General features: G+C 37.0%; 1 protein-coding gene across 2 annotated transcripts in view; it reads left to right on the top strand.

The window, feature by feature from the left end:
- Positions 1-12,852, top strand: part of LOC134540059 (F-box/LRR-repeat protein 20) — a 43,139-nt gene that overhangs the window by 10,359 nt on the left and 19,928 nt on the right. For both annotated transcript variants that reach the window (XM_063382519.1, XM_063382518.1), the window contains 3 exons: positions 6,114-6,277; positions 7,107-7,264; positions 12,384-12,715. In XM_063382519.1, the coding sequence (XP_063238589.1) occupies positions 6,114-6,277; positions 7,107-7,264; positions 12,384-12,715 (654 nt within the window). The remainder of the gene's footprint in view (positions 1-6,113; positions 6,278-7,106; positions 7,265-12,383; positions 12,716-12,852) is intronic.

The raw sequence follows: 12,852 nt of genomic DNA, 5'->3' as shown, positions 1-12,852 counted from the left end.
AAGATTTGGGAAGAATGTGTACAGGATTTCCATGGATTTGACCAAACTAAGGAAATCAGTGAACAAGTTGTTAGCCTAGGAAACAAAGCGGGACTTAATATGGACTTTGACGATGTCAAAGAAATAATATTAAATGGTACTGATGGCCTTTCAAATGATGACTTAATCGCTTTCGCAGAGCAGCAAGAAAATGCGTACTAAGAAGAGGCAAGTGATGATGAAACTCAGCTTATGCCTACATTAACGCCCAAAATTATTTAATGAGGCACTCCAAATTTTTGAGAAGGGATTTGAAATATTGCGGCAAAACGACCCAAACACCGAGAGAAGTTCAAATGTGATTCGAAGCATGGACAAACAATAATAAAACTTTTGTGTGTTGTTTAGTGTTGAAGTTGGCAGACATGCATGCTATAAAAACAGTTGCGAATTTCGTTTTATACCCTTATTTACGCTATTGATTTAAGATAGCATTTTGTTAATAGAAAACGTAAAATTTATTCTTCCCTATTTTTAAACATTCAAACGGAGCTTATATGTTAAAAATACTATTATTTTGTAACGTTGCAAGACCCCTGCCCTCCTAGCTAAATAATACTATTTTCATGAATGTAAATATTTCTAAAAAAAAAGGTCTTTTCAAGGATATTTTACCGTTTTTATGTATGTTAGAGTTGATATTTTTCACTTGCTGAATGTTTTAAGAATGTACCTTGTATTTTAAGAGACGTTTTCAATCAGTACTATTTTTTATGTAATTATTCACAAAGAAGTCGCTGTACTAGAATTTTACCTGTTTAGGCCTACTTTTTCAGGTTTTTTCTCAATAAGTTTAATTTTGTAAAGTAATTTGTATTATAATTGCTGTTTGTAATGTTCATTAACGTGTGGAATGATTCTAGAACAAGGGAATGTGTCTGGTGTGATGGGTAGAAAGAGAGGCATAAGAGGCCTGTAAGTGTGAGTGAGAAAGAAACAGTGCTTCCCCGCCAACCGAGATAAAGACGGGAGTTCCCCCACTGCGTGGGAACTGAGTGATAACTGCTGTCTCACGGTGTGGGAGAGAGAACGAGAATGGGAGTCCCCGATTTTGATGTGAAATTGAAAAGAGACAGATCAAGGGAAACCCCGAGTTATGTGTGTACAGGGTTTTTCATGTATTGTAATTTGTTCTGTGATTGGCTTGTAACTTGTAGTGTGAATGAAGCGTGCGTGTGATTGGTTGGTGAGGTCATGTGACTTCTACTCCCTGCGTGGAGGAGACGTGTCATGAGTTCTTCAGCAGTCGTCCGTCGAACGCTGTACAAGTAGGTCGCGTTCGGTAGCTTCTCGCAAATTATGAAGTAATTTGCTAATAGATAATTTAACGTTGGTGGTCAGAGCCAGGCCGATTATTAAGTTAACCTAATTTTTTTTTTAATTTTCATTCGGACAGTACCAAATTAGAAATTGTGATCACCGACGTCGGCGTTTTGGCTCGTGGCGAAATTCGTTTTCGCTGGGTGCGGCCACGTTTGAGGCCGCACTAATTTCGTGTACTTGCAGTAAAAGATTACTGAAGGACGTTATTTTTCGTTAATTCACATCGCGCAAACTGTGAGCATTTTTCGACGGGCAGATGTACGTGTTGAACGAGTGAGAAAAACTGTGAAAATGATTGGATTCGTCTGTGCATTCTAGTTTGAAAAAATAAAACAAACACTAAAAAATTGGCACATCATCTGTTTATTTTTGTATATAACGAACCGTTATAATTTCTAACTAAAAAAAAGTGACGTATACACGTGCTTCGTAAGGAAATATGAGGTTAGTAGGCTATGTACAGTTCAATTATGCCGCCTGTAATTTACATATAGTATTATTTTAGGTTATTTGAACTTTAAATGGAATTTATACATTTATATTTTTCTTAAATTGTATGTAGATGTGTTAACAGTATGTAAATACGTACATTTAAACGAAATAAATGTCATATAAGGAATAGTAAACGGATTTCAGTGGCTGGAGAACCAATTATTATGAATAACATGCACTCTTATGGCAAAAACGTATTTGATTAGCGCTCTATTTTCCTGGAACGAATTAAGAGCGTTACTTCGAGGGGCTGGTGTACATGTAAATATTAGACTGTTTTACGAAAAGGAAAAATGTTATTTTTTTAATTATATCGAAAATATATTGTTAGAAATGGTGAAAAAAAAATTCTGTGAAGTCACAGCTGTTATAAATGAATAAAAAAATAAATTACCCAATTACAATAAAAATCTAACATTCACCGAAATTATTTTTGACCATTTTCAACAATATATTTTCAATATAAATAAAAAAAAATTGTCTAAGATATAAGAATAATTTATACTTACAACACAAAAGCCGTTGTATGTAAAACACTTAATTAACTAATGGTGCAAAATATACTCAAAATTAATAATTTTATTAATTAGTAATAAAATATGAATAAATAATTATAGTCCAGCAAATTAATAATAAATTTACTTGAGAATATAGTTAATATGAGAGTTACACTGAGATAGTAAAATTATAATTGTAAACGGTACTACTACGCTTGATGCATAAACAATAATAATGGCCGAAAACTGTGGAGGGAGTGAGAGAAGTCTTATTGTGTGAGAGAAACAGGAGACCGGCTTCGGTCTCATCCCTACTCCGTGCAGGGTGTCTACTGACCCTGGAAAACCTGGAAATATCAGGGAATTTTGTAATCAGGAAAAAATCAGGGAATTTTTGTTTGGTAGGTTGTAGTTGGCAATACGTTTTTTGTTTATTGATCAGCTTGCATTGACGTGGCATCATGTGAATCCCCTCCCATTTTTATTTTTGAATGGCAAATAACGAACAGTTCCCACGTGAAAATTCTTTTATTTACCATCGGATTCGGAAGTGGCATCAAATCACGTGATACAAACTGGTTCAAGATGGTCTGTTATCCTGCTGACATGACGTGCTGCAGCATGTGCTTCACACGTTCAGATTATACCGACAGGTGCATTTAATTTTAAGTATTTATGGATGCCCTCAACGTAAACTGGACATTTTTGTTAGCGTTGAAAATACATATCACAGACACTTTTGGTGAAGATTCACCATCGTTGCTAGAAATTGGTAGCTGTGGGCTTCGTACGGTCCATGGTGCTTTCAAAACTGGAATTTCTGTTACACAATGGGACGTTTTTAGTTTTTTGAGGCACAGTTACTATTTGTTTAAGCACATATCTGCAAGGAGGGCAGATTACATTAGAATAACTGGATCAGAGCTTTTTCCCAAGAAATTTTGTGCAATCAGATGGAATACTGCAGTTGCTGAGCCTGCCATGAAAACGTTACCCCACCTAAAGAAATTTGTTAGTGAAGTTTCTATTTCATCTCTCTCTTTCAGTGTAGTGAAATGTGCTCTTGAAGATAATCTTCTAAAAGTAAAATTGACATTCTTCCATTTTTTGGCATCAGAGCTGGAATTGTTTCTCACAATGTTCCAAAGTGAAGCACCCGTGGCACCTTTTCTCTATGATTCACTGGTTTTATTAGCTTTGGCAGGAACATTTTGAAACCAGAAGTACTGAAGAGCTTTAGGGAGAAACGCAATGTATCTCGATTGGATGTAGATAACCAGGAAAATCTATTGACTGCTAACAATATCAAGTTGGGTTATGCAGTACGCCATGCCATCAAGAAAGAGAAAGTACCAGAAAAGTCTGTCCTGTTACAGAAAAATGATAGGACTTGTCTAAAGGTTATGGTAAAAAAACTTCAAGACAAAAGTCCCCTGAAGTACAATCTTACCAAGGGAATTTCCTGCTTATGTCCGTCTGTGGCTTTAAATTCAGGTGTGAGGAAACAGCGTGTGAAGTACAGTTTAGAATGTTGTCTTCAAAACAGGTGGCTATGAGGACAAGAAGCTGATAACATTGAGTGATCATATCAGTTGGTATGTTCCTTGCAAGATTCTGCAGCACTGTTCTCGTCTTTTTCTCGAGAAGATCACTTGTGGATGCTCATTCTTAAGGCATATACAGTAGCTTCCAAAACAGGCCTTCTTAAGTTTGTGAGGATGGTGTTTGTACTTTCCCATGGAAATGCATCATTGGAAAGAGGATTTCCAGTGAATTCTAATCAGCTGACTGAAAACTTGCAGGAAGAAATACTGATCGCACAAAGACAGATGTATGACTTTGTTCAACATTCTGGAGGTGTAGAGCAGTATGTAAGAAATGCTAGTTGTAGGCGTAAGGAAGCCCTGCAAACAAAACAAAAAGAAAAGGAAGCTACAGACAAGAAGAAGGCAGAAAAAAGAAGAGTTGAAGAGGAGATCAAGGCATTGCAGTTGAAGAAGGCTCGAATGTTGGATTTGGCTCGTTCTGAAGTAAGTGCAATAGACGCAAAAGTTGAGTCACTGCGAAATTGATGGGAGCTTCCTTTTACTAATTTTTTTTTGCAAAAGGAAGTGTGTGAAATATTTGTAGCAGCATGTTTTATTTGCCATCAATTGAGTCACTTTGGCCACGTTTGGAAGAAGGTAATTTTTTTACTAATTTAATTAAGTTTAAATACTTTGAAACCCGTCAATGTAATATTATGCAATTTTTTTCAGTTTCTTGGAATGTCGTAATTGTGTTAAAGAAAACCTGGAAAAATTCAGTTTTAGACCTGGAAAACCTGGAAAAATCAGGGAATTTAATTTACTAGATCTGGTAGACACCCTGTCCGTGCTGTTTACGGGGTGAGAAGTGACACAGGTAGACCCCTGGCGGGGAAGGTTGATCAAGTGTTAATTGATCAGCTATTGACCGGGGTTGAAAAATATAAAATTGTTTTAAAAATTAGGGGTTGGTGATAGAAGGGTGAAAATTTAGGGTTGTATGTATTTTTTAAAGCCACATTATAAAATAAAAAAAATTGTCCAAAAAATAAAAAAAATTGGTTGTCTATAAAGTCTGTTTACGGATGATAGTTTAACGTGACATCTTCATAACAAAACATTGATGAAATGATTGCATACTTTTATGAATAAAATTGAATCATTTTTATTGAATTATCACTATTTTGTATGGATACAAAGAAGGAGTGAAATGAAATCTACAATTTAATTGATAAATTTACTTTTATTTGCACTCATCAATTCAAATATGTTTATTACTTTAACGAAGGGATTACTTTAACTATAACTTCTATACATGTTTGCTATTTAACTTCTTCCAATCTGTGTTATTCTGTTAAGGGTAGGACGATGATAGGAAAAGTAGGAATCGAATGGGAGTGATTCAAGTTTAATGTGCCTCGAAAAAGTCAAATCGATGGTTGTTCCAATCGAGCGGAAGAGAGATAGATGCGGCGCAATCATACAATGAGCGTAACGGAACAATGTGCGTAACAGGATACTTTTTTGTGCGCGTGCAGCCGGCGTTCATCGATTTATTAGATGTCACGTCAAAAAATGTTAGGGGTGGACAACCATTATTACTTAGGGGCATGAAAAATAGATAGTATCCGATTCTCAGACCTACTGAATATGCATACAAAATTTCATGAAAATCGGTCAAGCCATTCCGGAGGAGTATGGTAACTAACACTGTGACACAAGAATTATATATATATAAGATATATTTATATATATAGTGTAATAGTATATAGTGTGTGTGTGTGTGTATAAGGTTTGAGATTATCTAAATACAGTTTAGGGAATTTTGTATTTCCGAGTTATTTAATTTCAGAGTTCTTATTGCTTGATTTCCCAGTGTTTCTCATATGCAGAAAACATTTTTATAGTGACGATTCACTCATTACAGCAACCAAGAGCGCATAAAGCAGTTAATAATCAGTAAAATCTTTTTTTGGACTCGATTTAGAAAAGTTCTGTATAAGTTTAACAAACATTTCTTTGGGATCATAACTAGTGATATAGTTGCTTAACTGAAGAGTACAGGATTGCTGATTGTTATTTTTAAGATGGTCTTGATAAACTCAGTCCACAACCTTAAAACAAGTTACACTTCACAGTATTTTAAGGTAACTGAATGTTAAAGCAAACTTAGTACGTTGACTATCTTGGATGTGAAATGCACAAATGGACATAGCCAGTATGTGTGTGCTTGCAGGGACCTGTGATAGAGAACCTGTCGCGGCGTTGCGGGGGCTTCTTGCGGAAGCTTAGCCTGCGAGGCTGCCAGTCCATCGCCGATGGCTCCATGAAGACGTTTGCACAGCTCTGCAGCAACGTCGAAGATCTCAACCTCAACGACTGCCGCAAGCTCACAGACAGGTCTCGTGTGCATAGATCGTCCCCCGTCCCCCATGACCGTTTCCAACCGCTGCCTTCATGCTCTCTCTCTCTCTCTTTCTCTCTCTCTCTCTCTCTCTCTCACACACACACACACACACACACAGACAGAGACAGAGATATTCCTCACTTCTCCAGCTCTCGCATGTCCCCAGCCTTCCCCTCTGCTCCTACACTTCCAGCCAGCATGCTCTTCACTCGTCATCACCTTTTAGTGCTCTATGCTCTTGTTCCTTGTCTAGTTATTGCTAGCAGTGTTTTCGCTGATGTCATGTGCTTTATTCAGTTGAATTATATATGTTTTGTATGTGGCCTGTAGGTGCAATCGCAAATTTTTCATTTCTTTAATCAACTGTCTTGAAGTTGTTTTCTCCAAAAACTACAATTTATAAATGGAACATGATAAAAATATAAATTTGGCATTAAAGCATTTGCAGCATCTGGACCTGGTCTTACGTCCCTCCATCACAGACCACTCAGTTACAGTTGCTCTCGGCATTGTTGGACTGCTACTAGTAATGGATGTGTGTTGCGTTATGCAACTCCTGCCAGTCGCTGGGCAGGCACTGTGCTAAATTGCATACGTCCCTTCATCAAGTATAATTAGTTGCAGTTGCTTTAAGCAGTTGTTGGCATGCCACAATCAGTGTGTGTGTTGCGTGTTGCAGCACCTGCCAGTCGCTGAGCAGGCACTGTGCTAAATTGCAGCATCTGGACCTGTACATATGACCCTCCATCACTACCACTTCATTACACTTGCTCTCGGCAATCGTTAGCTTACCACAATCAGTGTGTGTGTTGCGTGTTGCAGCACCTGCCAGTCGCTGAGCAGGCACTGTGCTAAACTGCAGCGCCTCGACCTGGCCTCATGTCCTTCCGTCACAGACCAGTCGCTCAAGGCCCTGGCTGACGGCTGTCCGCTGCTCGCACACATCAATGTCTCCTGGTGCAGTCTCATCAGCGAGAACGGTGCATAATGTGTTATGCTAGGCCGTAGTAAAATAACAATAAACTGTAATTACATTTTTAGCTCTAAGTATGCAACAGCCTTTAATCTCAAAACATGTGCAAAAAAGATAGGTTTTAACTAGGGGTGTGCGGGAATAGGTTTTTGTACTGCGGGAAAATTTCGGGAAAAATAAATTATTCCCGCGGGAAACGGGACGGGATCGGGAAAATAAAAAAAGCAAATTTTTAATTCTAATACGAGAAGATGGTCATTTAAACGTTTCTTGCAAAGTAAGTTATTTTTTGCTGCTATTTCTTTTGTCTGCTTCACTTGCCCTTTTTTCAGCGGCGACTTCATATTTTTTAGCATCCTCAAATTCTTTTTTTATAGAGGGATGTTTATTGAGATGTCTTAGTAATCCAGACGTGCTACCATGCTCGCATCTCAAAAATTTTTCACACGAGACACACTTTGCCAGGGATTTACTGTCTGTCAGACGTTCCAAATACTTCCAAACACTTTTAGGTTTACAAGTAACAAGCTGATCGGTTGCGACCTCCATTATTTGTAGGCTGCTAGTTTGTTTTAATATACAACAAATAGGAACAGATTCTTTGCACAAGCCTTAATAACGTAACGTCAGCCGACAAAGCCCGCCAAACTAAACAGTAAACAACTATTTTTTTCTCCCAAAGTAAAATCATAGATGTTTAGATACTCGTGAGCAGTGGTGTAAAACTACGTGATTTCATATTTTTCAAAGTGCCAATACAGTTCTCTACATCGCCACTGCTATCAAGTAATGCGAACGGTTACGCTTCGTTATGTAACGCATGTCTAGTATTTCTTATATCTTTGGCAAAAAGGTTGGATTGTGCATGTGTTTTGTTTGTGTCTAAGGACACACAGTGGTTTTAGGTTAAATATTCGATATTGATGGCAATAGCGTTATATAACTGACTATTCACGTATCTTGCAAATTTGTACCCTTGAAGAAATATATTTATGAACGCATTCAATATTTAAGGTACTCCATGTACGTTTTTTATATTCCAATTAGATATGTGTAAACAATTATCATAATTCACTGCACACCACAGCTGTCGCTACGATCGGCATACGTTTAAAAGATGTTTTGCGATTAAATAGTACGGAAACCCTTCAAAAATTACGAATCCATAAAAAATATTGTTGTAAAAACAGTTTGAAATTGATAGAAAACATTTTCACATGATTAGTAAACATTTGTAAATTTTTAAACAATTTCCCGAAAAATTCGGGAGTAATAAAATTCCCGTCCGGCATTTCGGGAAGCCTATTTTCCCGACTTTTTTCCCGAAACGTCGGGATCCCGCACACCCCTAGTTTTAACTGTTTATTCACGTTTGTATATTCTAGTTGGCTGCCGAGGAAAATGGCAGTGGGAACCCAGGCATAGGGCTTCAGCAAGGAATACTGGTTAATATGAACCTCTAGATGTCTATTCATTTTATTACGAATGTCATCGAAGTAATTAGAAATATAAAAACAGGAGGACTGGTCACAAGTTACAAAATTAATAGGAAGGTTGCTGGAAGTCTCGTAACTTTACTTCTGGTATCCTTTTTCTCTCTTGCATTTTGATTTTTGATGGCTCACTTTAGGTTAGGTATATTTAATACTAGCGACCCTAATATCGCTTTTAACTGTGAATGTTGAACAAAAAAAATTTTAATTTTGTATTAATTTGTATTGGAAATAAAACACAAAATTGAAGGGGGAAAAATTTTTTGATCAGATTGCTACCAAACTTTACAGGATCACCTGCTGGGCTAATCTGAAGATTGCCTGAAAATTTCATCAAAATCCATCCTGATGTTTTTGAGTCAATAGGGAACATACATACACACATTGATTTTTATATATATATATATTAGGGATGGGGCGAATCCTGATTTCCTTGAATCCGAATCCTAACTCAAATCCTCGACTGGAATTGCCGAATCTCGAACCCAAACCCGATCTTTTAACAGATGATGTCCACATATCTAATGTAAGTGAGATGTATTCTGCTTGCACTAAAAGTCCCTTGACTTTATCACATGTAGTTTGGTACATTTCTGGTATAGCCTAAGTGTATATAAAGACAAAAAAATTTTCTTGAGAAATTTCAGTTTTAGTACAGATTAGCAGTTAGGATTTTTTCTATAAATAAGCTAGAGGTCTGCGAGCCTAAGAATTTTACTTCGAGCCGAGCTCGAGCTTTTGTGGTACAGTTACACTTTTGGGAAATAATTTTTATCTTAAACTTGGTATAATGTTTGAATAAAGTATTAAAATGAAGTGGGCTTATTAATTTTGGGTAACTATTTACAGTGTGTGTTTACATTTTGCACTGCTAGAAAAAAATAACATTTTTTTCCATTGAATCTTACCTGTTTCCATTGGTTCATTAGTAACTGATATCATCCAACTAACATAACCAAGTATATGTTTGTGTAAATGTAACATATCTTTGGGAAAATTTCATCCTTGTCAATTTTTCTGTAGTCCTTACTGAGCTTCAACAAACTTAGCACCAAAAATCATGTTGTTTGAAAAGTACATTCACATTGTTTCAACATTTCCACTTTTCAGCACAATAATTCTGAGAGAGATTGTCACAGAGTATTAAATTCTGTTCTTTAATCTATCATGCAGAACAATAATTTGTTCTGCACGTTCAGGAGTTAAATTAGCTCTACGATTGGAGATAGTGTTTCCAGCAGAAGAGAAGCGTCTCTCGCTGGCAACCTGCTTGTCTGGAATGCTTTAGTAAAATTGCTTAACCTCAAAATTAGTGTCACAAATATCTGTAACTGGTCATTAAAGTTTAATCAATTGAAAGTAATAAAATAAAAGCATTTTACTTCATTCAATTTACACTTGCAAAAAAAACATACACACATAAACCTACATGGAAATTAAAGTCTTTTTCAATATCCTGAAGTCTGAAATATGTTTACTCATGTCATTAAATGTAGAGCTGTATTGAAGAAGTCGATTTTGCCAATATCTAGTTGAATCGGCATTTCTGCCGACTTCCGATACAGTACGCTTGTTAATTTTCGGCCGATATTACTGAAAAACTAAAGAGACTGCCATAACCTAAAAATCCACGAGTACCATTTTCACTTTTCGTAGTAGTTCTGCATTCTTTCACATCGCATTATTTCTTAGCCAAATGTGCCAACCATACACATATTAAAGTTTAACATCCTTTTTTTTTTTTCAACAATGTTCTTTAATTTAATATGTCATAAATAAATAATACATTACTATCACGGTAAATATACATCTCGGTTGTTACTGTAACTATAGTGCAAATATGGTAGCTATGATGCTTCTGTAGTAATTATGGTATTCTACAAAGAATCTTTAGTTCTTTTTATGGTAATTATCTTAAAATATCTATTGGGTTTGTACTGTAGTTATGGTACATCATCCATATTTCTTCGTATGTTGTTGTTCATTTGTCTTTTCTTCATATTTACGTGTGCCATTATTTGAGACAGGAAGTTTCAGAAAAAAATTTAACGGACTTTATATCACACATTTAATGGCGTAAATGATGAGACCTCGGGCGATTTAAACGCTTTATACGGAAAAACCTACCATGCGGGACCTCGTAAACGAGTTTTACTGTATTTTTTTTCCGTAAATAGTAAAAAACCGAATTCTTTGACGAATCCTATATCAGACCCGCCGAATCTTCGAATCCCTAGGATTCGGCGGATTCGGAGGATATTGGATTCGGTCGCCCCATCCCTAATATATACAGTAGAACCCCTGTCATACACTTTTCAACGGAGGGCACAAAAATGGTGTATGATGCGGGAAAGTGTATGAAAAGGGAATGGCAATAATAAAATTTTTTTCCAATCTAGCATACCAGCACAATGTCAGATTAAACATAAATACATATGTGTAAATAATTGCATTATATTAATGAAAGATATGAATTCATCATTATATATACATAAAATAAAACCACCAGAAATGTAAAATACAGTCCATAATCAAGTAGAGCTGACATGAGAAACAGTGGCCTTACAAAATGTTATGAAGTCCTTTCTTGGAGGGGGGGAAAAGTTACCAAGCCTAAATTAGAAATTAAAAAAAATTAGGCTACTGTAAAAAAAAATCACAAATTTTTGCTTGTTTGTTTCATTTTACAAACAACTTTATGCAACAGAACAATTTTCAATAAAATTTTAACTTGAGAAACGTAAAATACAAAACAATCCGATCGTAAGAAAACAATAACAAACGGGTATATTCATTTCAAAGATTAATGTATGCACAAAATATGAGATCCGTTCCTTGGTCAAGCACTTGCACCATTTTCATCATTGCTAGTTTGCGCCATAGTCTCGCTTAATACTGGCCATAGATGCTACTAGCGAAGTGCACAGTCTTCCTGATACTATCCATATCTATGGTGCGATAAAGTTATTTTCTTACGTTTGCAAAGGTAAACAATGAACGTTTTTTAAAAAGAAATCATTAAAACGGAGTTTATAAGGCGGAATATAAAAATAAATTTGTGAATTTTAGGACTTTTCCGCTTCGGAAAAACGTATGAAACGGGAAATTAATGATTTTATAAGTGTATGTTCCGGGAAAGTAAACCATTGTAAATATAGTACTTTCGGCGGGACCAAAATTAATCGGCGTATGACACGGGAAAATGTATGAAACGGGAACGTATCATCGAGGTTCTACTGTATGTATAGATTAGAAACTGTTCACTTGAATGATGTGGAAATTAACTCTGAAAATTTTTTTTTTTTTGGCTCTCCAACTTAAAAATCTTTATGTTACTGAAAATATTAAATAAATTTTGTTTTGCTGTTGCTCATGTTTAGTTTTGTGTGAATATAAGTTTTTTTCCAACAACTTATTAATTGTGTGTGTGGGTTAAAAATGGCCCATGAGCCAATAGGATGGGTGGTGACAAGTATCAAAACTAGCGTGGGGCAAGGACAGCATGGCATAGAGGAAGGGGAGCTGTTGGAGCACTGTGCATCAACATTGCCAAACAGTAGAGGAGTAATGTGCTTGAATTTGCATTGGTAGTCTTGTAAGTGATCTAAATCTGGAACTGGTACATGGCTGCAGGGGTGGAAGCACTGTCGCGAGGCTGCCCGCGTCTGCGCTCCTTCGCGGCCAAGGGCTGCGAGCAGGTGAGCGACAAGGCGGTGTCGAGCTTGGCGCAGTTCTGCCCCGACCTGCAGCTGGTGAACCTGCACGGGTGCAGCCAGGTGACAGACGAGGGTGTGACGACGCTGGCACGTCACTGCCCCGGCCTGCAGTACCTCTGCCTCTCCGGCTGCACTCACCTCACAGACACGACCCTGGTCGTGCTGGCCCAGCAGTGCCACGCCCTGGGCACGCTGGAGGTTGCCGGCTGCTCCCAGTTCACCGACGCTGGCTTCCAGGCGCTCGCCCGGGTGCGTACCTCGTCTCAACTTATCTCAACAACTTATAAACCTATTTTTATTAATAATATTCTTTCTTATAGTAATTTGATTCTATTAAGTTTTTTCCTGTGTTCGTATAAGTGTGTTCGTAACTTGTAGAGGTGGAC

Source organism: Bacillus rossius, chromosome 16 (assembly GCF_032445375.1).
Source record: "Bacillus rossius redtenbacheri isolate Brsri chromosome 16, Brsri_v3, whole genome shotgun sequence".
Classification (NCBI taxonomy): Eukaryota; Metazoa; Arthropoda; class Insecta; order Phasmatodea; family Bacillidae; genus Bacillus; species Bacillus rossius.
The sequence above is the reverse complement of the archived record's forward strand: the minus strand, read 5'-3'. Positions and strand labels throughout refer to the sequence as shown.